The sequence below is a fragment of the Canis lupus genome, chromosome 5 (genome assembly GCF_003254725.2).
Source record: "Canis lupus dingo isolate Sandy chromosome 5, ASM325472v2, whole genome shotgun sequence".
NCBI lineage: Eukaryota > Metazoa > Chordata > Mammalia > Carnivora > Canidae > Canis > Canis lupus.
This window is the reverse complement of record NC_064247.1, coordinates 52,968,896-52,993,058: the sequence shown is the minus strand read 5'-3', so window position 1 is coordinate 52,993,058 and position 24,163 is coordinate 52,968,896. Positions and strand designations below refer to the sequence as shown.

Below are 24,163 nucleotides of genomic sequence, written 5' to 3'. Positions count from 1 at the left end.
TTAGATTTTTTTTTTTAAAACAATCTCTTATATAGTCAAAGAAAATGATCAATTCTTGGAGTAAACATGTCACATTCTGAATGCCAATGTATTATTAAAATACTTTTTTCAGAATTTTTTCTTTATATTATTCATGTAATTTTATATTAAAAAACATGAGTCATATGTTCTCATTTAACATCATTCAACTCTGAATTAGAAATTAGTTTTAATTATCTAGCAGTTGTAATTGAAAATCGTGGAATTAAAAATTTTAAATGTACCATAAATTTTTTTCCAAATTCTTATTTTACTTAATAAATACCAAGATATTAATTTTTTAAAAGATTTTTATTATTTGAGAGAGAGAGAGAGAGAGATAGCATGAGTGAGGAGGAGAGGTAGAAGTAGGCTCCCTGCTCAGCAGGGGCCTGGGATTATGACCTGAGCTGAAGGCAGACACTTAACTGACTGAGCCATCCAGGCACCCCAATATTAGTTAATTTCATTGTCTTTTTAAATGTGTTTGAGTATTCCATAATTCACTTCTCCCAGACTTAATAAAATAATAAGACCAATATATATTTAACATTTACTGTATTTAGTCATGTTGGATTTAAAGCAAAATATTTTTACCAGTGTTAAAAATGTGGCAATATTACTGCAGATGATTTACTAATTTAAAACAAAGTGGGAAATATTTATCGAGAATTTACTTAAGGGAGTCTTGTCTCACATTTGAATTATAAGTCAAATATATGATAAACCCACCTTTTATTCAGATTTACACCAGGCTGTACTTAGTGCTCTACTAATTCACAGCTTAATATAACAGGTATACTGTATGCTGCAAACTTGATTTCAATAAGAATTTGACTTTGTCTTTATGGTAGCTTTGTGGATAAGATGAAGAAATGTGCTATATATGATTTATTGCTGCTGAATAACTATTCCCAAGGAAACTAGATGTCACCCTAAAGGGAAATCTTGGACATTGACTCTATTTAATGAGGATAGTAATATTTCCTATTTGAGATGGTACAAAGTTTGATGAAGTAATTAATAGACAAATTACAGAAGCAGAATTTAAATTTATATTGACCCTTGGATTGCTAGGCAAAAACCAAGAAGGTGAAATTTAATAGGAACAAGTGTCAAATCTAGCACTTAAGTTAAAAATGAAAAATAGGTGTGTAAAAGTAGAACAATTGATAGTGGTTCCTGAGATGTTGGAGTTTCAACAGACCATAAGGTTAGAAGGTATATATTTGAATGCTTTAAATGTAAAAATTGTTATTGGATGGAAAATAGATGTATATATATATTTTTTTTCGTAAAGATTTTATTTATTTATTCATGAGAGACACACAGAGAGAGAGAGAGAGGCAGAGACACAGGCAGAGGGAGGAGCAGGCTCCATGCAGGGAGCCCAACAGAGGACTCAACCCTGGGTCTCCAGGATCACACCCTGGACCGAAGGTGGCGCTAAACCGCTGAGCCACTGGGGCTGCCCAAAATAGATGTGTGTGTGTGTGTGTGTGTGTGTATATATATATATATATTTTTTTTTTAAATAGATGTATATTAGTTGGTAGTTTTAGAGGTAGCATAGTTCCTGCTGTACTTTGGATTAAGCTACATTTTGAATATTGAGTTCATTTCTTGGCACTACAATTTGAAAGACTTAGGCAATTATATTTTATTCAGAGAATGACCAATGTGGAAAGCCCCAAAAGAATGTCATGTGAGATAGGGTAAACATTTTTTAATACTATAGAAAATGTATTTTAAGTGTGATAGTTGTTTTTAAGTAGCTTAAGTACCATTATCTAGAAAAAGGAGTCACCATATTCAGTGTTGTTTTGAAGGATACAACTGTGACTAATGGGTGAATATTGTAGGGGGGTAAATTATAATCCAGAATAATGAGGATCTTTCTATCAAGAAGCTTGTTTAAGAATGGTGCAACTTGTACTCCAGATCAATTAGATTTCTGTTGTTGATATATTTACTTAGATCCTACATGGTTATCAAGATTCTTAGCACAAAATTCCATTTTTTTTTTTTTTAAAGATCTATTTAAGTGAGAGAGAGCATGCATTGTGAGTATGACCAGGGTGGGTGGGACAGAGGAAGAAGCACAAGCAGACTCCCTGCTGAACAGGGAACCTGATGCAGGGCTCGATCCCAGGACCGGGAGATCATAACCTGAGCCAAAGGCAGATGCATAACCAACTGACACCACTGGGCACCCCACAAAATTTCAATTTTGAATGGAAGGTTGGCATGAATAATTTATAAAATCTTTTTTAATTTCAATATTTGGTTATTGCATAAATAATTTCTCTAATTTGTTTAACTTCCACACCTGCTATGACTTCAGACTTGTATCAAATCAACCTTCTAGTCAAGAACAATTAGAAAACCTGGGGAAAATACAAAAATCTTTTTGAAGTCAGCCAGGACTTGGGTGGTCAGTATCTTCCCAGTGAGAAGAAAAATGTGTTGGAGTGAATCTGATATTTTGTTTGGCTTTTCTATTTGAGTCACTTGCTAATTTGTAATTGGGGTATGTAAGCAGCCAAACAGACAATGATGGCTAAAAGGCAGAAAAGATACAGCAGAATTTGAGTCCTGGGGAGAAAGCAGTTGGGGTTCATAACTTATCAAGGAGGAGAGCTGCTGGTAAACACTTGGGTTTCTGGTTGCAGCCCTCTGAGAACTGAAATCCTTTTTAGGATCAGCTTAATTCCATACTTATTAAGATGATCTGCCTCCTATCTTTATAATCTTGGGGGAAATCAAATCAGCTGGAGCTTCTACAGTTTTTTTCATTTACAGTGTTAATTCTAGGAGACAAGGCCAAGATAATAATAGGAACATACTCATGGGTGATTCAGATGTTAAAGTTACCAGACATGGGCTTTAATTGTGATTAATATGTTGAAGGTGGAAAATTTTAGCAGAGATCTGGAATCTTAATGAATGAATGAATGAATAGAATTCTCTGACTGGAATATATAATAATTGAGTTAGGACTCCATGGATGTATTAATAGCAGATTAGATTCTGTTGAATAGAGAATTGGTGAACTAGAAGATAGGTCAGAAGGACTATCCCGACTGAAGCATAGGTAGACAAAATGATAGAAAGTGTAAGAGACCTATAGAAATACAGTGAAAAGTCTAACATGTATTATTGGAACCTGTAGAGAGAAAGTTCTTTGTAGGCTTAAGATTTTTTTTTCCCCTGTGGAAAGATAATGTCAGGTTTACCTTCACTTAATATAGTTTCTCAACGTATACCAAGATAATGTGATTTCTCAGTTCTGTTATCACACTCCAGTCATTATTTTGAAAATGACCTGTGATTGTTGAATTGCATCTGGATTAGGAGGTCTCTGAAGGGACATGAAATACTCCAAGGAACTATATTATTACTTCATTGTTCCAGCAGCATAAAACTTACACAGAAAAAGCTATTCCAACTTCCCTTTATGATGTCTTTTCTAACTTAATGCACCCCTTGTGGGAGGCTTAGAAGCTGCGTGAATGGATAGTTACTTATTTGATAAGGTTTCTATTTGAGACCTACAAATGCCGGAATAGGTTGTATCCATCCATATGAGTGTCATCCCCTATAACCTACTCTGTGTGATGTGGGATCTGGGAAGCAGGGATTAGATGTTTTAAGAACGCCTGACAAAAATGTGTTTGATTCAGCCATACTGATATGCTGTGTTTCTAGTCCTAAATCCTCTAAAAAACTATGTAAAACTGGTATTAGATTGCTACCTATTGTGTCCTGTGAGCACAAATGTTATTCTGAACCTAAGACTACTGATGATTGTAGAGAGTGGACACTATGCAGTTTCAGAGGGAAGAGAGAGGGGAAATGAAGCAGAAGTAGTATTTGAAGAGATAATAGCAGAAAGTTTTCCAAAACTGGCAAGCATGGAATGCCTGGGTGGCTCAGTGGTTGAGCGTCTGCCTTTGGCTCAGGACATGATCCTGGAGTCCCAGGATTGAGTCCCACATTGGGCTCCCTCCATGGAGCCTGCTTCTCCCTCTGCCTATGTCTCTGCCTTCTGTGTATCTCATGAATAAATAAATAAAATCTTAAAACAAAAAAAACCAAACAAAACTGGTAAGCAATTTAAGCCACAGGTTCAGAGGTCTATGAACCACAAACAATAAATACAGGCAAATCATTCCTAGGTACTTCATTGGAAAATTGCTTAAAACTGGTTCCCTTTGCTTGAGGCTTTCCTATACTGGAATGGACTGCATCTGTCTATGCAGAAATGGGAGAAGATATTAAGATTACTTACTTGATTGTTTTCAAAGGAACAATAAAGCCAATTTTCTCAACAAAGCAAGGAAATAGTAAAATGATATTTTTGGAGAGGTGAAAGAGATGAGCCACCAGCCTATAATTTTGTACCCAACAAAGTTACCTTTCAAAAGTAAAGGTAAAATGCGTTTCAGATAAGCATAGTTTGAGAGAATTTGTCATCACAGACCTACAGTAAAGGGAACACCAAAGGGGATTCTTTCAGGCAGAAAGAAAATGATGCTTTCCCAAATGGAAGCAAGAGGAAATGAAGAACATTGCAAAGGGCAAATATGTGGGTAACTAAATAGATACTGACTATACAAAATAATATGTTTTGTGAGATTTAAAATATATGTAGGAATAAAATACAACAACAGAAAAAGAGGAAACGCAGAGCAAAAGTGTCCTAAAGTTCTTGATTGTCTCAGAAACGATAAAGATACTAATTTATTCTAGATTCTGGAAAGTCAGAGATCCATGTTGTAATCCCTGGGGTAACCACTGAAATAATACTGAAAGGCCCTAGAGATAAAAAGTAGTTAGGTTCTCATTTTGTTTTGGAGAGAATGCTAAGTCATTCCACAATTTTACTTTGTTTTTGAAGTAAGCTGTACTCTCAATGTTCGGCTTGAACTCAAAACCCTGAGATCAAGAGTTGCAGGCCCTACTGACTGAGCCAGACAGGTGCCCCCAACAGTTTTACCCTAAAAAGAAATTTTATGGAACAGAAAACTATGTTCAGTAAATATATTAAACAAAAAATTGTTCAGTTAGGGGCGGTTGATGGGCATAGAAAGGGAGGTGTTTGAAGTTAGGAAAAGAAAGGAGGGTGAATGAGACAAAGCATGTAGAATAAGAGAAACACATAAAGAAAATAGACACATAAGGACCAGAATTGGAAAGACATAAGAGAGGGAATGGTTTAAGCAGCTTTGAGAGTGTTTCTGGAAGAATCTGGAAGATTCACATGGAGTGAGGACAACTATGAATGTTTTTTTTAAATCTTTTCTCTGACATGAATGTTAATACTTTCTCCGGCAGTTTAAAATCTGTTCTGTACCGGGGAACTGTTTTTTTCTGACTCTCTGTAAATGATTCATCTTATATGATTATGTAAAAAGTAATTTGACTCTTCTGTGAAATTCTTGATTGAATTAAGTTTTAAAGAAATACTTTAACATTTTTACAACGTAAAGCCAGTAAAAACATAAGTTTTAGAAACGAAGCTGAATACAGCATATCATGTAATCAATTGTCAAAGAAGTTAGCTGAAGAACAAGTCTTTGTTCACATCTCAGGCTTTCCTGATCTATTTAAAATAGTACATCTAAAAAAAAAAATAGTACATCTTCCCACCTCCACCCTGTCGCTTGTACTTTATGTTCATTGTTCTCCATATTACCATTATATGTTTATTGTTTGTATTCTCCACCTGAATGTAAGTTCCATTTATACCTATATTTTCAGCATGTGGAGGAATCCCTGGTACACATTAGGTACTCAGAAAATATTTGTCAAGTGAGTAAATGAACAAATGGATGCTCAGACCAACAGAGGGTAAACACAACTAGGAGAAAAAAATCTTCAAGGATATGAATTTGTTCTCACAATAAAAATGGAGTGCATATTACATACTGTCTTATGGGACTGTTTTATTTATTTATTTTATTGTTTTTTTTGTTTGTTTTTTTTTGGGGGGGGGGACTATTTTAGTCTGTGTTTTATTTTCTTGACATTTGGCAGCTTTTGATGAATACTTTTAGTCTGTCTAATCCACAGTAAAGGCCACAGCTCTACACCAGCCTGCATTTTGACAGAACACAGCAATTTTTCTCATTGATTATTCTCGTCCTTTGTCTCTCCTTCCTTAGCCTGTCACTACTAGGTTCATCCTTTCAGTGCCCTAATTTCTCAACTCATGCTCAGGAGATAAATGGATTAACATGCACTAAGCACTCTTCGGTTATAATCAAGAGAGGCTGGTTGTTGGGAGGTAAAATAGTGTGAATTTTGAGCTTGGGCACTGCAGGCAGATATACCTTCTTGCCACTCACTGTTGTCTAATTCCTAATTCCTTCATCTATACACTGGGTATAATACAGAGTTCTGGGAATTAAATAAGATTTGTATATAAAGCACTTAATGGTACTTGTTTAATCAATGGTAGATAAAAAGGAATAAACTTTTTTGCTTCCTGTTCAGAACTATCCTTTAGAAAACTTTAAAGAGTTTCCAGGGAAAGGAAATTTGGAGAAAAGCAGAGTCTGTATTTGTTTCACCATGCGTGAAGAAGAAAGGAGCCTTGTATTATTTTGGCAGAAGTCTGGTGATGGTAGAGGTCAGAATGTATGTGCTTCAGGTGACTCTCCTGACTCCACAGTGACAATATAATAAGGATGACTGCTGCCTGTCAGAGCCCTGCTCGCTGACACATATGGTGTCTCTTGGACCTGGCATAGCCTAAGTGTGGATAGAGTGTTATCCAAACATTCTTAACTTTTTAATTAAGTTGTACCACATATGCAAAGAAGTGCATACATTTTGTTACCTAAATGCTCAATCAATATTCAAAATAAACACATGCTGCTTAAAGACGAAAAATGACCAGTGTCCCACAAGCCCCCACTTTGTGCCCACTTTTAGTTACTGTTTCCATCCTCCACCCCCACCAAGGGTAACTACTATCCATGAGTTAGTTTCACCTATTTTTAAACTTAATAGAAACAGTCTATTTGTGCCTGGATTCTTTCACTTGAGGTTATGTCTGATGCATGTTGCAGAATGTAGTTCTAATTTGTTAATTCCCAATACTGTATAGTATTACTTTAAGACTCTACCGTTATTTATCCTTTTTTTCTTTTTAAACACTCCCAGTGTGGAGCCCAGTGCGGGGCTTGAATTCACAACCCTGAAGTCAAGAGTCAGATGCACAACCGATTCATCCACCTGGTCACCCCTATTATCCATTCTGATATTGATGGGCCTGTGGGTAGTTTTTACATTTTGGCTCTTATGAATAATGCTGCTTCACAAATTTTTATATATATCTTTTTTTTCTATTCGTAATATATTACTGTATAGATATACATATTCAAAACCATAAACATTTTGGAAGTACTGTTTTTTTCTACTTTGCATTTCAGATTTTCGTCATTACTAGGGCTACTTATTGAATCTTCAGCCATAGTTTTCTAGAGTACATATTTATTTTTATTTAAGTTATTTTGAATCTGAGTGAAAGTATAACAAGTTCCCGCTAACATAACATTAGAAATTTGTTTTTTCATTTGTCTTGTAGAGTTACACTTGTGAACTTCACAATATTGTAAACACACAGTATATTGCTGCTTTAAAAATCTTTGATCGGGGATCCCTGGGTGGCGCAGCAGTTTGGCGCCTGCCTTTGGCCCAGGGCGCGATCCTGGAGACCCGGGATCGAATCCCACGTCAGGCTCCCGGTGCATGGAGCCTGCTTCTCCCTCTGCCTGTGTCTCTGCCTCTCTCTCTCTCTGTACGACTATCATAAGTAAATAAAAAATATATATATATTAAAAAAAAATCTTTGATCTTTATAAAGTTGGTTAGGATAATATTCTGCATTTGTAAGTATGAAATTACTGTTCAGGAATAATCATATCCTTGATAAATATCTTTTTTGTTGTTTACGAATTTGGTCAAATGTTTTTTCTCAGCTAATGATTGTTACATGTTTAGGCAGATGTGTCTTTTGTACATAGTCATTTGCTCAAAGTAATGTAGAAATAAGCTTTCTAAATATGAAAGGTTTATGACAACTTGAATTTGAGAAGAATCTCTTTTTTTCTGGAGTATAACTAGGTTTAAAAAATTAATTTTTATTTGGAATATATGGTTTGTCTTTGAGAAAAGGATTTTGTTGTATTTTTCTTTAGTTCAAGTGTTGAGAGAGGTGCAAACTCTGCCCCCTCCCCGCCCCCCCTGAGAATAGCTCTGGAGATAGCAAGATACTTGAATCACAGTTCTAGCATTAACTTCTTATATATGAATTTTGAGTAAGTTTCTTAAGTTCTGTGATCCTCAGTTTTCTCCACAAAAACCCTTGTATCATTTAAATAAGAAAATGTGTATAAAGAACTTAACACACATGCAGGCATACAAATACATACAAAGTGCCCACTATGCTACAAGCATCAATATTATTATTATTATTATATGCCTTTGAGAAATACTTTTGACAATAGCCACCTTTCTCCAAATTGCTCTACTTCCTGAGCCCCAGAATTGTCTGCTTTCATCCTGCTTTTGGAGAACCACTCTGGTTCCTATCCTACAGCACCCTGTACTTTTCCTTCCATTTCTTAGATCTTTGCTACTGAAAGTGTAAGTCCATGGACCAGCAGAATAGAGAACTTTTTATAAACATCTCAAAGCCTTGAGAACTCTTTAAACATTTCTGTTGGTTATGTACTTAGGAGTGGATCACTGAGCCAGAGTATACATGTTCAGTTTTGGTAGTCATTACATGTTTCTGCACCAGTTTACACTTTTTCCAAGTGTTTGCACTAATTTATATTTCCACCAGCAATAGAAAACTTGCAGTTAGTCTGTGTTTTCACCAATGCTTGGGGCTGTCTCTTTAATTGTTGCTGGGTGGGCATGTATCATATGTTGTGGTTTTAATTTACATTTCTCTGGTGACTAAAACTACTGAGCATCTTTTCATGTGTTTATTGACCAGCTACGTCTCTTCTTTTCCAAATTTATTTTCCTGGAAGACATTTGATTTCTTCTGAAATGCCTAGGCTTTAAGTAAATTGCAGTCCTGGTGCTGATGGTTATTCCTTCTTCTATCAATACTTCTCCACTTTTAGGAGCTCCTGGATTATAATACCACAAAGGATTCCTTGGGACTGAGAATGTACAGATAATACCTTTTCTCTGACAGATACTTGTTTTTCTCAGATATAAGAGATTAGTACACCCAATTTGAATTCCCCTCTCAAATTCTAAAGCTGCAATACGAGTAGTGTATGAAACTTAAATTGTATGTTCAAACAACTAAATATTAATGTCAGTCATGCATTCCGTCCATACAGAAAATAGTTACTGAATGAGGGAGATCAATAACAACAAAAAATAGGTAATTACAGCACTTGATGTTAAGTGCCATCATGGAGAGGAGCTGTGATTGTACATTGGAGGGTCATTTAATACAGACAGTTGAGTTGTTGGCAGGAGGGGTGGATAGAGGTGTTGCTTAGGGAATGCTTACTGGAATGGTACTTGAGGTAAACTTCAAAAGACAAATGAAACTTGGACAGGTGAAACATTGGAGATGGGCGATTGGGGACATAGTTGGGTCACATGTTTAACTGAATTTGTTTATTATACTCAATAAAATTCCACTGAAATTTACTGAATGCTTATCATGAGCTAGATATATGTTAGCCTTGGAAATGGAAAGCAGAGCCCTGATGGTGAAATCAAAATGGTTGTAAATGACTAAAGTATACCATTTGAGGTGAAGGAATGGTGAAAGATGATATTAGAAAGGTAGGCAGATGCCTAAATATGTATTACGGAAATACTGTATATATATCTATGAAACTAAACAAAGCCTCTACTATTATATTAGTCATTCAGATTACCTCCTCATCCCAATTTTCCAACTGAGTACAGAACAGGAATGCCTGATGCCTTAGTTGTTAGCATCTGCCTTTGGCTCAGGTCGTGATCCCGGGGTCCTGGGATGGAGTCCCGCGTCAGGCTCCCTGTGGGGAGCCTGTTTGTCCCTCTGCCCATGTCTCTGCCTCTCTTTATCTCTCATGAATAAATAAAATCTTAAAAAACATACTAGGATAGGTTTCAGCTTCCTAGTATCAGTAGAACCTTCATTTTGGTGCTACCATAATTTGACCTGTGTCTCAGAACTTCTGTCCAACACCATTATAAAAAATTGTTGAAATCTTCCCTTTGCTTTTTATTTCAATCAGCTTGCAGTATCTGTACCCGGAGGATGTATAGAAGACTAATCTTTCTTGCTCTTGAATATTTCATAGTATATCCCCAACCCCCCCCCCCCCCCCCCGCCCCGCTCCTTACTAAGGCCAGTTTCAAGGTCTTGCCCTAAAATTGTTAGATCCATGAAAGGAGCCTTATAGCTAGGGTAGTAAAATATTCCACTATAACTAGAAGAGTTATGTCCCTACCATCTCATTTTGGAATTCTGGGTCCCACTGCACCCAAACCCAAGTCATTTTTGCATACAGTGTTTAGATACTGTAGTATTTTTAATATAATAGTATTATTTTAGACATTGAGTGAAATCTGGGATGCACTGTACTTTGTAATCAGTATATAATTATTAAGAACATAGGTTTTAGAATCAGACAGTCTTGGATTTAAATACTGATTTTTTCCATTTGTAGTCATTTTTAATGTTTATAAGCCTCAGTTTCCTATAAAATTTCCTCTCACAGTTGTTATAAAGTTAAAATGAAGTAATGTATTTAAAAATGTTTAGCATGTGTGCATATACATAGACCTACAGCTGCTGGTTGTCCTCAGATTAGTGGGAAAGAATCATGAACTATCCTCAAATAACCCCCACTAGAAATTACATAGGAGCTTGCTATTTGAAGTTTGTGCATGCTTCTGAGAAAGATCTGGGTTGCAATTAAATCCTGTAGTCACGTTGAAGGATAATGCCCATCTCTTTTGTAGTCTCTCCTGTGCTTTCACTTGAAGACCCTCCTGATGAATTTAATGTACATTTTTGTAGCCTAAATTTTAAGTCAGGTCATTGCAAATGTACCCTGAAAGTTTTAGGAAACTTCTTCAGTTATATTCAGTAATATGGTGATAGATTTGATATTACTTGTTTAGGCTAATACTTTTCAAGTGCCAAAAAAGAAACTTACAAACAAATTTAGTACATTAGGTCAGGGGCTTTGTAAAAGCATAGGAAATATCACATGTAGCTGTTTGTGCTGTGAAGTGTATAAAATTAATTTTTTTTGCAGACTGAAACTTTACTGGTATAGTTCAAATTATTATATAGTATGTCCGTGACCTTTACAGCAGAGGGACAATTGACAAACCTTTGCTTTTATTTGAGCTTAGCAGAGAAATAGATCATAATTCAGGTCTAAAATAATACTTTGTTTCATAATTGTTCCTTTTGTTTTACTAGATATACTAATAATAAAATTGAATGAGGAAGTAGTTACTATGAATTAATATGGAATAATGTAGTACCTAACACAGTTACATGAAGTCCTGCATGTTGTGCATACAGAAAAATGTATTAGAGCTGGAAAACATCTAGAAAATGACAACTGAAATCATCAGGAAACTAGACTGGTTTAAAAGACTTATATCCTTCAGTGTGGAATGATTTTTAGGGATATAATTAGAAAAATCTTATAGTTGGAAGGGGAATTAGGCTTGATGTAGTCCAATCTGTAACTTAATGCAGGAATCTATCTAATGGTAATCCTGACAAATGGCTGAGCTTCTTCTGTTTGAATATTGGACAGTACATGCTCCTGGCTTTAAATCCAGGCCTTACCGCTTCATAGCTGAACGACTGTGGGCAAATTTTTAACTTCTCTGTGTCCCATTTTCCAGGCTTGGTAGTTATTGCCAGTAGCTTTGTCCCTTGAAATAGGCAAAGACTACAGGAGACCTGACCTTCAGCCCCCTCCTATCTACTATTGAGAGATTAATTGAGAATCAAGTGTTAGTGTTACACAGCCTGTGAAAAAGGTATGTTCAGTATATTATTTCACTCATATGTGGAATTTAAGAAACAAGTAAGCAAAGGTAAAAAAACCCCAGAGAGGCAAACCAAAAAATAGACTCTTAGTTATAGAGAACGAACTGGTGGCTACCATAGGGGAGGTAGGTGATGGAGATTAAGGAGTGCACTTGTCATCATGCGCGTTAGGTGATGTATGGAAGTGTTGAATCACCATATTGTACACCTGAAACTAATATTACCCCTGTATGTTAACTAACTGGAACTAAAAAACTTTAAAAAATTGGCAAAAGATTTGAATAGACACTTAAGAGATGGGTGTCTGATAAACACATGAAAAGATGTTCAACAGCATGAATCATCAGGGAAATACAAATTAGGAGCTATCACACACCTAGTGAAATGGCTAAAATTAAAAAAAAAAAGGCTGACAAACCAAGTGCTGGGAAAAAACGAACTAGAACTCATATATACCACTGGTGAGAATACAAATGGTACACAATGCTGGGAAACAGTTTGGTAGTTTAAATATAAATTTACCATACAACCCAGCAATCCAATACTTAGAAATCTACTCAAAAGAAATGAAGACACATTGGCCTCACCTACCCACCCTCACTACAGACACAAATAGCAGACTTACTCATAATCTCCAAAAGCTGGAAACTATCAGCTGGTGAATGGATAAACACATTGTGTGATACACATACAATGGAACGTTACTCAGCAATAAAATAGAATAAACTGCTGATAAATGCAAAAAGAAAAAATCCACAAAAGTGGGCAAATCTCAAAAGCATTAAGCATAAGAAGCCAGAGTTGAAAGGTTATGTACCACATGGTTTCATTTATACAATGTTCAGAAAAATACTATAGTAACAGGAAACAGGTCAATAATTGGCAGGAATTGGGGATGGGGGAAGGGGCCTGACTGCAAAAGGGCATGATGGAGTTTTTACATGATGATGGAAATGAGTTACGTTTGATTTTAGTGATAATTCCATGACCATATTTGCAAAAATTCATGGTACCATATAAGATGGACATATTTTAAACTTCAATAAAATGACTTTAAAAAAGGTACACATAGGGTACAGTGTTAAGTAGGAAAGTTTCTTGAGTAGGGGTTAGTTTTCAGTATAGGCTGGAGTAGTGAAAAAGAGGATTCCTAGAGCAGGTGACTGTTCGTTGAAAGAGTTTCTGTCAATTATTCCTAGTTCTTCTTGAACAATATAAATCAGTTTCATTCTTCTGTATGACAGCTCTTCACCTTATCAAATATAAAATTCTAAAAAGCATAGATAGTGTAAGTATGGATTTTTTTTCCCACGAAGTTCCATAGCTTTGAAGAATATTTTGTGTAATTTGGCTGTGATTTAGAAAAAGCATAGTGGAACATGATGAGTGGTAAATTTGTAGAATTCATTTACCCAAGAAATTGTGTGGGCTATAAATTTATTTCTGTTAGTTCATGGATGGTAGTTCAGCAAAATTACAAATCTGAAGTTCAAAACTTTTGAGTTTTAAAGTATACTAAATACTGGGGATCCCTGGGTGGCTCAGTGGTTTAGCGCCTGCCTTTGGCTCAGGGCGCAATCCTAGAGTCCCGGGATCGAGTCCTGCGTCGGGCTCCCTGCATGGAGCCTGCTTCTCCCTCTGCCTGTGTCTCTGCCCCTCTCTCTCTCTTTCTCTCTCTCTCTCTATCATGAATAAATAAATAAAATCTTTAAAAAAAATAATAAAGTATACTAAATACTGAATTAATTCAATTCAGCTGTGAATGGCAGCGATCTTCAAAAAAAAAAAAAAAAAGAGTGACTTAAACAAGATAGTACTTTGTTTTCTTCTAACAGTCTGAGTAGATGCTAGAATGTTGTTATACCCAGTGGCATCAAAAACATGGGCTTCTCTCTTCTGTTGCTCCCACCTGCCTAACCCTGTCCTTAAGGTTCAAGATGATGGCTTTGGAATTCCAGGCTTTAGGATGGAGGAAGGGTGAAGAAGCAGCTTGTGAGGGACCTTTCTACTTATTTTTGGCCAGGATATAGTAATATGGCACATCTAGTTAAAAGAGATGTTAAGATGCAGCCTCTGCTCTGGGTAGCTGTGAACTCAGGTGTAATTTGGGAATCTGTATGTCTGGGAAGGAAGGGTGGAATAAACACTGGGAGTGCCAGCAAGCAGTATGACAGAACTACTTTGTTCACTTGTTAAGTGTTTAGCGCAGTGCTTACCATAGTAGGCGTTCCTTAAATAGCTGTTTCGTGGATAAACATTCCTTATTACTTGTATTCATCTGGATATTTACTCTGTATACATGATAAATCATGGTGGATTTGTCTATCCCTGATAATTCTTTTTAAAATTTTATTTATTTGACAGCATAAGCCGGGGGGAGGAGCAGAGGCAGAGGGAGAAGCAGAAGCAGACTCTCGACTGAGCAGGGAGCCTGATGCAGGGCTCCATCCTAGGACTCTGGGATCATGACCTGAGCTGAAGACAGATGCTTAACTGACTGAGCCACCCAGGTGCCCCACCCCTGCTATTTTTTTTTTTTTTAATGTTCTCTCTTATCTGTGTTCTTCCTTTACAAACAAAGTATCTCTAATAGTCTGCAGACGGATTTAATACCATACAGAATTTATTTTAGCTCCTTTATTGCTGATGTTTTTCCCCTTGCTAAAATTGGAGTCCTGTTAAACCTCTCTTTTCATGTGTATTTGATCAACATAGTCCTGGCATGTGGAAAGTACTCCGTAAATGTTTTTAGATTGAGTAAATGAATGGAAGTAAAACTGATGAATCCAAGCCTTTTTTTTTTTTTTTTCCCCAATTACTTCCCTAGAAGAGTTTATGGTTATAATACAGAAGAAATTCTTGGTCTTAAATCTGTTTTTCTTACAATATTCTTAGAAATATTCCTTTGGCTTTCAGGTAGAATATGATTATGAGATAATTTGGATTAAATTAATTATTACTAAGTACTAATTCACTTAAGTTATTAGGCAATATGGACTAATATAGTTCAGCAAAAGAAGAGGCATTCACAATGTATTTGACACTTTTTTTTTTAAGATTTTATTTTTACACAGTCTCCACCCCCAGCACGGTACTCGAAGTCACAACCTCGAGTTCAAGAGTTGCATGTTTCATTGACTGAGCTAGCTGGGCTCCCCTCAATACATTTGACTCTTGATCTCAGATGTCTAATTAGTTTATCAGCATCCCTGTTTCAAGGAATAATGTCGTTTCTTTTCCAGTGCTTTATGGGGAAAAGTTTCTTCAGATATAAAAATAAATGAGTCAGTTATTTCCTCAGATATCATAAAGTAATGCTTTTTAAAAAAATACTTTTATTTATTTTTAAAAGTTTTATTTATTTGAGAGAGTGAGTGAGAGAGAGAGCACGCAAGCAGAGGGAGAGGAAGAAGCAGATTCCCTTGCTAAGCAGGGAACCTGATATGGGTCTGGATCCCAGGACCCTAAGATCATGACCTGAGTTGAAGGCAGGTCCTTAACCAACTGAGCCATCCAGGTACCCCCCAAATTACTTTCATTTAGAAGTTTTTTTTTTCAGTTTTATTGAAGTATGATTGATAAAATTGTAAGATATTTAAAACGTACATCATGTGGGCAGCCCGGGTGGCTCAGCGGTTTAGTGCCACCTTCAGTCCAGGGGGTGATCCTGGAGACCCAGGATTGAGTCCCGTGTTGGGCTCCCTGCATGGAGCCTGCTTCTCCCTCTGCCTGTGTCTCTGCCTCTCTCTCTCTGATGCTCATGAGTAAATAAATAAAATCTTTAAAAAAAATAAAATGTATATCATGATGATTTGATGTACGTGTACGTGGCAAAAGGATTTCTCCCATCTAGTTAACACACCTATCATCTCACATTTTATGTTTATAAATATATATATAAAAATAATATACTTAAATATATATATATCTTATACATGTATGAACATTTAAATTTTCCTCTTAGCAAATTTCAGTTATATAATAGTGTTTTCAACGATAGTCACCAAGTTTTATATTAGATCCTCAGATCTTATTCATCTTATAGATGAAAGTTTGTAGTTTTACCAAACTCCCCTTTTCTACAAGTTTGACTTTAAGGTTCCACATATAAACAATATCATGCCGTGTTTGTTTTTATCTGGCTTATTTCGTAAGTGAGAGGCATAACGCCTTAAAGTCTTTCCACATTGTTGCAAACAGGACTTACTTTCTCATGGTTGAATAATGTGTGTATGTATGTGTGTGTATGTATGTATCACATCTTTATTCATTTGTTGACAGACACCTAGGTAGGTAGTTTCTGTGTCTTGGCTGTTGTGAATAATGCTGCAGTGAACATGAAAGTGCTGATATTTCTCTGATACCCTGTTTTCATTTTTTTTTCTTTTGGGTATATATTCAGAAATGGGATTGCTGGATCATATGATAGTTTTCTATTAGTTTTTTAAGGAACCTCCATGCTGTTTTTTACTTCTTTTTTTTTTTTTTAATTTTTTATTCATTTATGATAGTCACAGAGAGAGAGCGAGAGAGAGAGGCAGAGAGAGAAGCAGGCTCCATGCACCGGGAGCCTGATGTGGGATTCGATCCCGGGTCTCCAGGATCGCGCCCTGGGCCAAAGGCAGGCGCCAAACCTCTGCGCCACCCAGGGATCCCCATGCTGTTTTTTAAATAGTGGTTGTACCAATTTATATTCCCACCAACAGTGTGTGTTTCCTCTTTTCTCACATTCTTGGCAACACTTATCTCTTGGTTTTTTTTTTTTTTTTTTTTTTTTTGGTGGCAGCTATTTTAAAATGCAGGTGTGAAGTGATATACATTATACTTTTGATTTGCATTTCCTTGATGATTGATGTTGAGTACCTGAGTACCTTTTCATATATTTGTTGGCCATTTGTATGTCTTCTTTGGAAGAAGTTTATTCAGTTCCTCTATTTTTTCTTTTAAATATTTTATTTATTCAAGAGGAACACAGAGAAAGAGGCAGAGACATAGAGGAAGAAGCAGGCTCCTTGCAAGGAGCCTAATGGGAACTTGATCTCAGGATGCCATGATTACTAGCTGAGCCCAAGGCAGATGCTCAACCACCGAGCAATCCAGCTGCCCCTGTTCCTCTATTTTTTAAACAGGTTTTTTTTTTTCTATTTAATTTTGAGAGTTGTTTATATATTTTGGATATTAACCCCTTATCAGATATATGATTTGCAAGTATTTTCTTCCATTCTGTAAGTTGCTGTTTCATCTTGTTTCCTTTTCCGTGCAAAAATTTTTAGTTTGATGTAGTCTCACTTGTTTATTTTTGCTTTTGTTGTCTGTCATTGCTTTTTTGGTCAAATCTAAAAAAATCATTATCAAGACTTACGTCAAGGAACTTACCACCTATGTTTTCTTCTAGAAGTTTAATGGCTTCATAATCTGTTTTGAGTTGATGTGTGTGTAATGTGTAAGATAGGGTTCTAGTTTCATTCTTTTATATTTGGCTGTCTACTTTTCCCACCCAGCACCATTTATTGAAGAGATTATCCTTTCTCCATTGTATATTCTTGACTCTTTTGTTGAAAATTAATTGACCCATATATGCATAGGTTTATTTCTGGGTTCTCAATCCTATTCCATTGACCTATGTGTCTTATTTTTATGCCAGTATTCGACTGTTTTGATTTTTAAAACTTGGAATATAGTTTGAGGTTGGGAACTGCTAGCTTTGTTCTTTCTCAAGATTGTCTTGGGGAAAAAAAAAAAGATTGCCTTGGCATTTGGGGTCATTTGTGGTTCCATATAAACTTTAGGATTTTTTTTCTGATTCTGTGAAAAACTCCATTAGAATTTTGATGGAGGTCACATTGAATCTGTAGGATGCTTTGAGTAGGAGAGAGATTTTAACATTAACAATTCTTCTGTCTGTGAGTGTGATATATCTATTGTGTCTTTTATCAGTGTCTTATATTTTCAGTGTACAGATCTTTCACCTCCTTGGTTAAATTTATTCCTAAGTATTTTATTCTTTAGATAAAATTGTAAGTGGCATTGTTTTCTTAATTTCTCTGATAGTTCATTGTGTATAGAAACACAACCGATTTTTGCATATCGATTTTGTATACTGTAGCTTTATTGAGTTTGTTGACAAAGTAATACTTCGTCATTAAATTTTTTTTTGAGTAATTTCACTTTCTATTTTCTTTGTTTTTTGGTTTAAGCATATGGCATTAAAAAACAAAGAATCCATCTGTTTTTTAGAGTCTTTGCTCTTATTTCTTTGATCTGGAAAGAGTGTATATGTTCTTAGTAGTCAGTAGTTTCAATTATCAAATAGGGAAGGAGGAAGTGAACCTTTTTTTTTTTTTTTGTATTGACAAGGGGGTGCAGCTATGGTTACTTTTATTGAGGCTGGGATTTGAGGAGAGATCTATTTTTTAGGCCTTGCAGACAAGTGTATGGGTAATATGAAATTCCCAAAGGTGAGTACTAAACTATGCAGGCATCAAGAAACCATTAGGTTATTTTAATGGAGTAGAAAGTCCCTGAAATTGACTCAGCCATAAAAAAAGAATGAAATCTTGCCATTTGCAACAACTTGGATGAATCTAGAGCATATAATGCTAAGTGAAGTCAGTCAGAGAAAGACAAATACCATATGACTTCACTCATATGTGGAATTTAAGAGACAAACAAAAGAGACAACAACAAAAACAGACTGTTAAATACAGAGAACAAACTCGTGGTTACCAGAGGGGAGAGGGGGGTGTTGGGTGAAATAGGTGAGGAACATTAAGAGTGCACTTCGCATGATAAGCACTGAGTAATGTGTAGAATTGTTGAATCACTGTATTGAATACCTGAAATTAATGTAACAGTATATGTTAATTACACTGGAGTTAAAAAAAATTAATTAAAAAAATAAAATCCCTGAAATTGATAATATTTTTTTGGAGTTCTGGAGATATATTTTGGAATCTTAGGATAGATTGCTTGACCTTCATATAATGGCTCCCAATTTGTTTGTTTTATTATGTAAGCAAAGTAAATTTCAAGCTTCACTGAAGTCTTTGAGATGATAATTTACCACTTGAGAAAGTTATAAAGGTAAAAATAATCTCTAATAACAAGAAACTCAGTTCTTCCTAGGTCAGCCCATTTCGTGTGTGTATTGTTTGGATGGGGGCATTTTTACGTTTAGTTAAACTTGCTTCCTATGAACTGAAGTGAGGCAGCTTGAGATTACATGTTGTGCCACTTCGTATTGCATCACCTTGGATAAGTTACTTTTCTTTGCCTCAGGTTTCTCATCTCTACAATGGAGGATAATAATACTTCATAGAATTGTGGGGTTGAGTGAGCAGGGTAATTAGTACTTAGAATAATGCTTAGGATAGAACAAGCAATAAATGTCATTGTCATTTTCTATCATTGTTATTAACATATTTGTTTTAATGATTTGAAACTTGACTCCAAGAAATATTTAGGAGAAACTGTCCCCTGATTCTTTGATTTTTAGCATATAGGCTGTGTGCCATCAAGTGAAATAGAGGACATAGGTTTGGTGGAGGAAGGGGCGGAAAATGCTGAGTTTACTTCTGAACAAGCCGAATTTGAGGTATTTATGGAATAATACTAGTATTGAGATAATGTGAATTTGAAGAAGAGGGCAGAGTCTTTGGCACATCAGAGGTATAAGAGATGGGTTAGATAATTTAAGGATCTACTTTGGCTATAGATTTGGGGACACTATGAGTTTGTCCCCTACTTTGGGGACACTACATTTTAAAGAACAGGTGGAAGCCCTAAAGGAGACCATGTGAGAGTTAGTAGAAGAACCAGGAGAGAGAAGTGCCACCAAAAAGGGAGAGTAATTAATGTTGTCAGTTGCAACAGAGATTACAGCAATCTGAGAACTGGAAAGTATACATGGCTTGATAATTAACAGTTCTTTTGTGACCATTTGGTTTCAGTAGAGGAGTTAAGGCAGAAGCCAGATTGCAGTGATACTAGAAGAGTGAAAAGGGAGGAGGAACAGACAATAAATGTACATTACTGTTTGGAGAAATGTTGATGAAACAAATGTTCAAAACTAAAGGAAGATGCAGGGTAAATGAAAGATTTGGGACAGGATACTGATGGGCGAAGGAAAAGGAGCTATTAGAAAAGAGAAAGGTTGAGTATAAGGAAAGTGTAGAAGAGATGAGATCAAGGCCACAAGTTGATGACACTGGCCTTGAATAGGAGGAGGGTGAAAACATCTAAAACTGGAGCAAAGAGAGATCTGGATATAATCAAGCCTTGAAGATAGAGGAAATCACTCATAAGGACTTCATTTCCCCCCAAAGAAATGGAAGGGGAATTTGCTGAAAGGCGTCAAGGGTTGACTAGGTATTGTGAGGAGAATGGTCAATATTTAGAATAGTAATTGAGGGAAATAGGAGGGGAGGCTGACAAATTTGATTTCTAGTGGAGGGATTTTTCATTTGAGCAGTATCTGGATAATACTTGTAGTGTGGATACTATGAATGTGTTATATGAAAGAGAAAGGCCTATTATTTCATTTAATGCAAGATACATTTATTTGGCATGTATTATGTCCATAATACTGTGCTATGTGCTTGTGGGAGATTCAGATGAATACTGACTGCCTTACTTGAGGTGAGGGTGGATATGAGCTCATAGCTCATGTTGTATGATTTATTAAGATCACAAATATTTACAATAGCCTAAAATGATAAATGATACTTGAGCTTTGTAAACATACTTATGAGGGTTTGAAAAAAGTAGAGATTCCATTAAATAAGGGGAAATAGTAAGGCTTTATGGAAAAGGCAAAAACCCCATAAAATAAGGGCTACATGTGTATTTTCTGATGAAAATAGTAATGAAATCAGTTACAAGTTTTTAATTTATTACAGCAATCATTCATTCTTCTAAAATACAATGACTGACATTAACCAGAAATGAAGAAATGAAGAGATTAACAAAACATAGTGAATTCTGTCCTATCCAAAAGATGTTCCAAAGTTGGTTATTTTTATTTATTTATTTTTTTTTTTGCAGTAATACAGAATTCTGTGATCCTTTCCACAAATACTCAGTGAACTTCTCCTGTTGGGTACTGATGATTTAGAGAAGACTAAGAAGCATTTTCTTTCCTGTAGGAGTGCATACTCTAGTAGAAGAAACAGAAGTATAAAGAACTTAATTTCTTTGGGTAGCCCCGATGGCGCAGCGGTTTAGCGCCCCCTTCAGCCCAGGGCCTGATCCTGGAGACCTGGGATCGAGTCCTACGTTAGGCTCCTGCATGGAGCTTGCTTCTCCCTCCTCCTGTGTCTCTGCCTCTCTCTCTCTCTCTCTCTATCATAAATAAATAAATACATCTTAAAAAAAAAAAGAACTTCTTTGCAATAAGTGATATAAAAGTGGTACACGTGAGTGAAGAAATTTGGAGTTACAGTGGAAGGAAGAATGAATAAATGACTATGTTGCTATGACAGCAAGTTTTTTCTTTTTCTTTTCTTTAGTTGGAGAACATCAATTGACAGGCCATAAAGTGGCAGTTAAAATCTTAAATAGACAGAAGATTCGCAGTTTAGATGTTGTTGGAAAAATAAAACGAGAAATTCAAAATCTAAAACTCTTTCGTCATCCTCATATTATCAAACTGTAAGTATTTTTGTACGCGATAATGTAAAAAAGCAACTGTGTGATATATTTCCTATGAATTTACTAATTGTTTATTTTTAATTTTTTATAAAAGTATAAATTTTTTATATTTATTTTCAGCAAGTATTTAACCTCTATCAATCCTTTCTTGCATATTTTTAGTTTATAATTAAGTCATTTTTCAAATTTGATACTATTTTCAAGTGATGAATGCAGCTTAAAAGTTGACTCTTCTCTAGTATTTACTTTGAAAGGCATTTAGGACTTTGATATTCATTTTATAATTTTTTTCTAAGTCTCTTTGCATTAACATTACAGTGATTTCTTTTTAGAAAGGTAGACTGTAACTGTTAAAAGGTTATCCACCATTATACTTGCAAAACTGCAGTAATTACTGTGATTACTGATAGCAAAGCTCTTACGAAGGCAAGTGAATTTTTCTTTTTGATAGGACAAGTTACAAACTTAAAAGATAAGTAAATATGAAGGGACTGATAGTTGATTAATTATAATGAAAGATAAATTAAAATTGATTAGACCCATAGAAAATGTAGATACTGAGTATGTAACAGTATTCTTTTAAATTACTTAAAGTTGTAGTTTAATATTTACTGAGAAAATGTCATATGTTAAACACTGAAATTGTCTTTTTCATCTTAAAGTTTGGATAGAATTTTGTAAAATAAATATTAATCTTGTTGAATACTTGCTAATGGCTAGGTATGCTGAGCATTTTACATATATAATTTCACTTTCTCCTCTTGATAAGCCTATAGGGTAGGTAGTATTGTTTTCAGTTTATAAATAAGGAAATTGCATGTCTAAAGAGTATCAGCAGTGTGTCCAAGGTCAAAAAGCCAGTAACTTGCAGAGCTAGTAGTTCATATCTGACTCCAAATGTCATGCTGTTAATGCTTTTCTCCAGTCTTTCTTAAAACAAAGTTATATAAATTCCTTTTAAGGAGAAAATAAATTTGTGGATAATTATTTTTAGTATATTGTTACTTAAGTACATAGAAACAAAGAATTAGATGTAATAAACTCCATTATGCTTAGAGCTTCGACCCTATTTTGAAACCAAAATAAATTCACAATTTGAATAAAAGACAATGAATGAAGTCAATGAAATTCAAAGTAGTATCTAGGGTATAATGTGATAAATAATGGTGGTTTCCAAAAACCAAATCATGGTTAGTTTAATAGTAGAAGGACATCCAATACCATATTTATATTTTGATTCAAGTAATGTTGAAGAGAAAGCCTGTTCATATGTATATACTGTAAAAAAAAATCATCATTAATGTCTTTGAGGCTTTTTTTTACTAGTTCATTATAATCAGACATTATATTTACCCTGAACTTTGTTAGTGAGCAGTCTTTGGATGTCAGTGTTAATGAGGAACAATTTGATAGCCTGCAGAGGTACATTATTTGCCTTTTGACAAGGCTAGTATAGTAGCTGTGGAAGGCTGAATAATGCCCCACCCCAAGATATCCTAATTTCCAGAATCTTTGAATATGTTACATTACATGGCAAAGGGGAATTAAAGTTATAGATGGATTGGTTGCTAATCAGCTGACCTTAGAATAGGGAGATTTTCCTTGATATTCTGGGTGTGCTGATGGTAATCACAGTGGTTATTAAAAGTGAATGGGGTGGTCAGAGGACTCAGAGAAAGAGATTTGAGAGTGAAGTGAGGTCAGAGTGATAAAATGTGAGAAGGACTCAAATGGCTGTTGCTGACTTTGAAGATAGAGGAAGAAGGCCATGAACCAAAAAATGTAGGCAGTCTTTAAAGTTGGAAAATATAATAATTTCCCTATAGAGCCTTGCTACCAACCTTGATTTTAGCCCAGTGAGATGTGTCAGACTTCTAAAAAACTACAAGATAATACATTTTTGTTGTTTTAAGATACCAAATTTGAAATATGGCAGCAGTAGGAAACTAATATAGGAGCATTCTTTTTCTTTTCTTTTTTTTTTTTCCCTCTCCCCCCCTTTTTTTTCCCCAGGAGCATTCTTGAAATCTTTAAATGAGTGGATTATCCAATTATTGCTGGATTTGGGAATGTGCCTTTAGTCTTTACTTGCACTAGCTACATTTATTGTTAGTGAACTGTTACAAATTGGTTTGTTTGGTGTATCTTACCAACATATGAATATATGCCTAACTGTTCAAAGAAGGCGCTTTCTGGAGGTGCTTGGTGTGCGGTTGGGTGGCAGTGATGACTCAGCTCTCACACTGTTATGGTGAGAAGTGCATTCTAAAGTGAGCTTCAGTATCCTTTCATCTTCATGTGAAGTTCACTTGTTTATCAACATAAATGAGAAATGAAGTCTCTGAAATCACACAGCAGCACGTGATTGATTACAAGCTTATTGTTTAGGACCTACATTTTAGGTGATCCAGAATAGGTATAGAATAAGCAGGTTTTTAAAGATTA

The 24,163-nt window shown here is 35.4% G+C and overlaps 1 protein-coding gene across 4 annotated transcripts in view; it reads left to right on the top strand.

Annotated features, from left to right (window-relative positions):
* Window positions 1-24,163, top strand: part of PRKAA2 (protein kinase AMP-activated catalytic subunit alpha 2) — a 67,527-nt gene that overhangs the window by 7,374 nt on the left and 35,990 nt on the right. For 3 of the 4 annotated variants that reach the window (XR_003128083.3, XM_025427768.3, XM_049110404.1), the window contains exon 2: window positions 21,577-21,718. Coding sequence is in view for 2 of the 4 variants with exons in the window: in XM_025427768.3 (XP_025283553.1) it covers window positions 21,577-21,718 (142 nt within the window). In the remaining 2 variants the exon portion in view is untranslated. Of the gene's footprint in view, window positions 1-14,434; window positions 14,581-21,576; window positions 21,719-24,163 lie in introns of all 4 variants that reach the window. The other variant, XM_025427769.3, reaches the window with a different exon arrangement.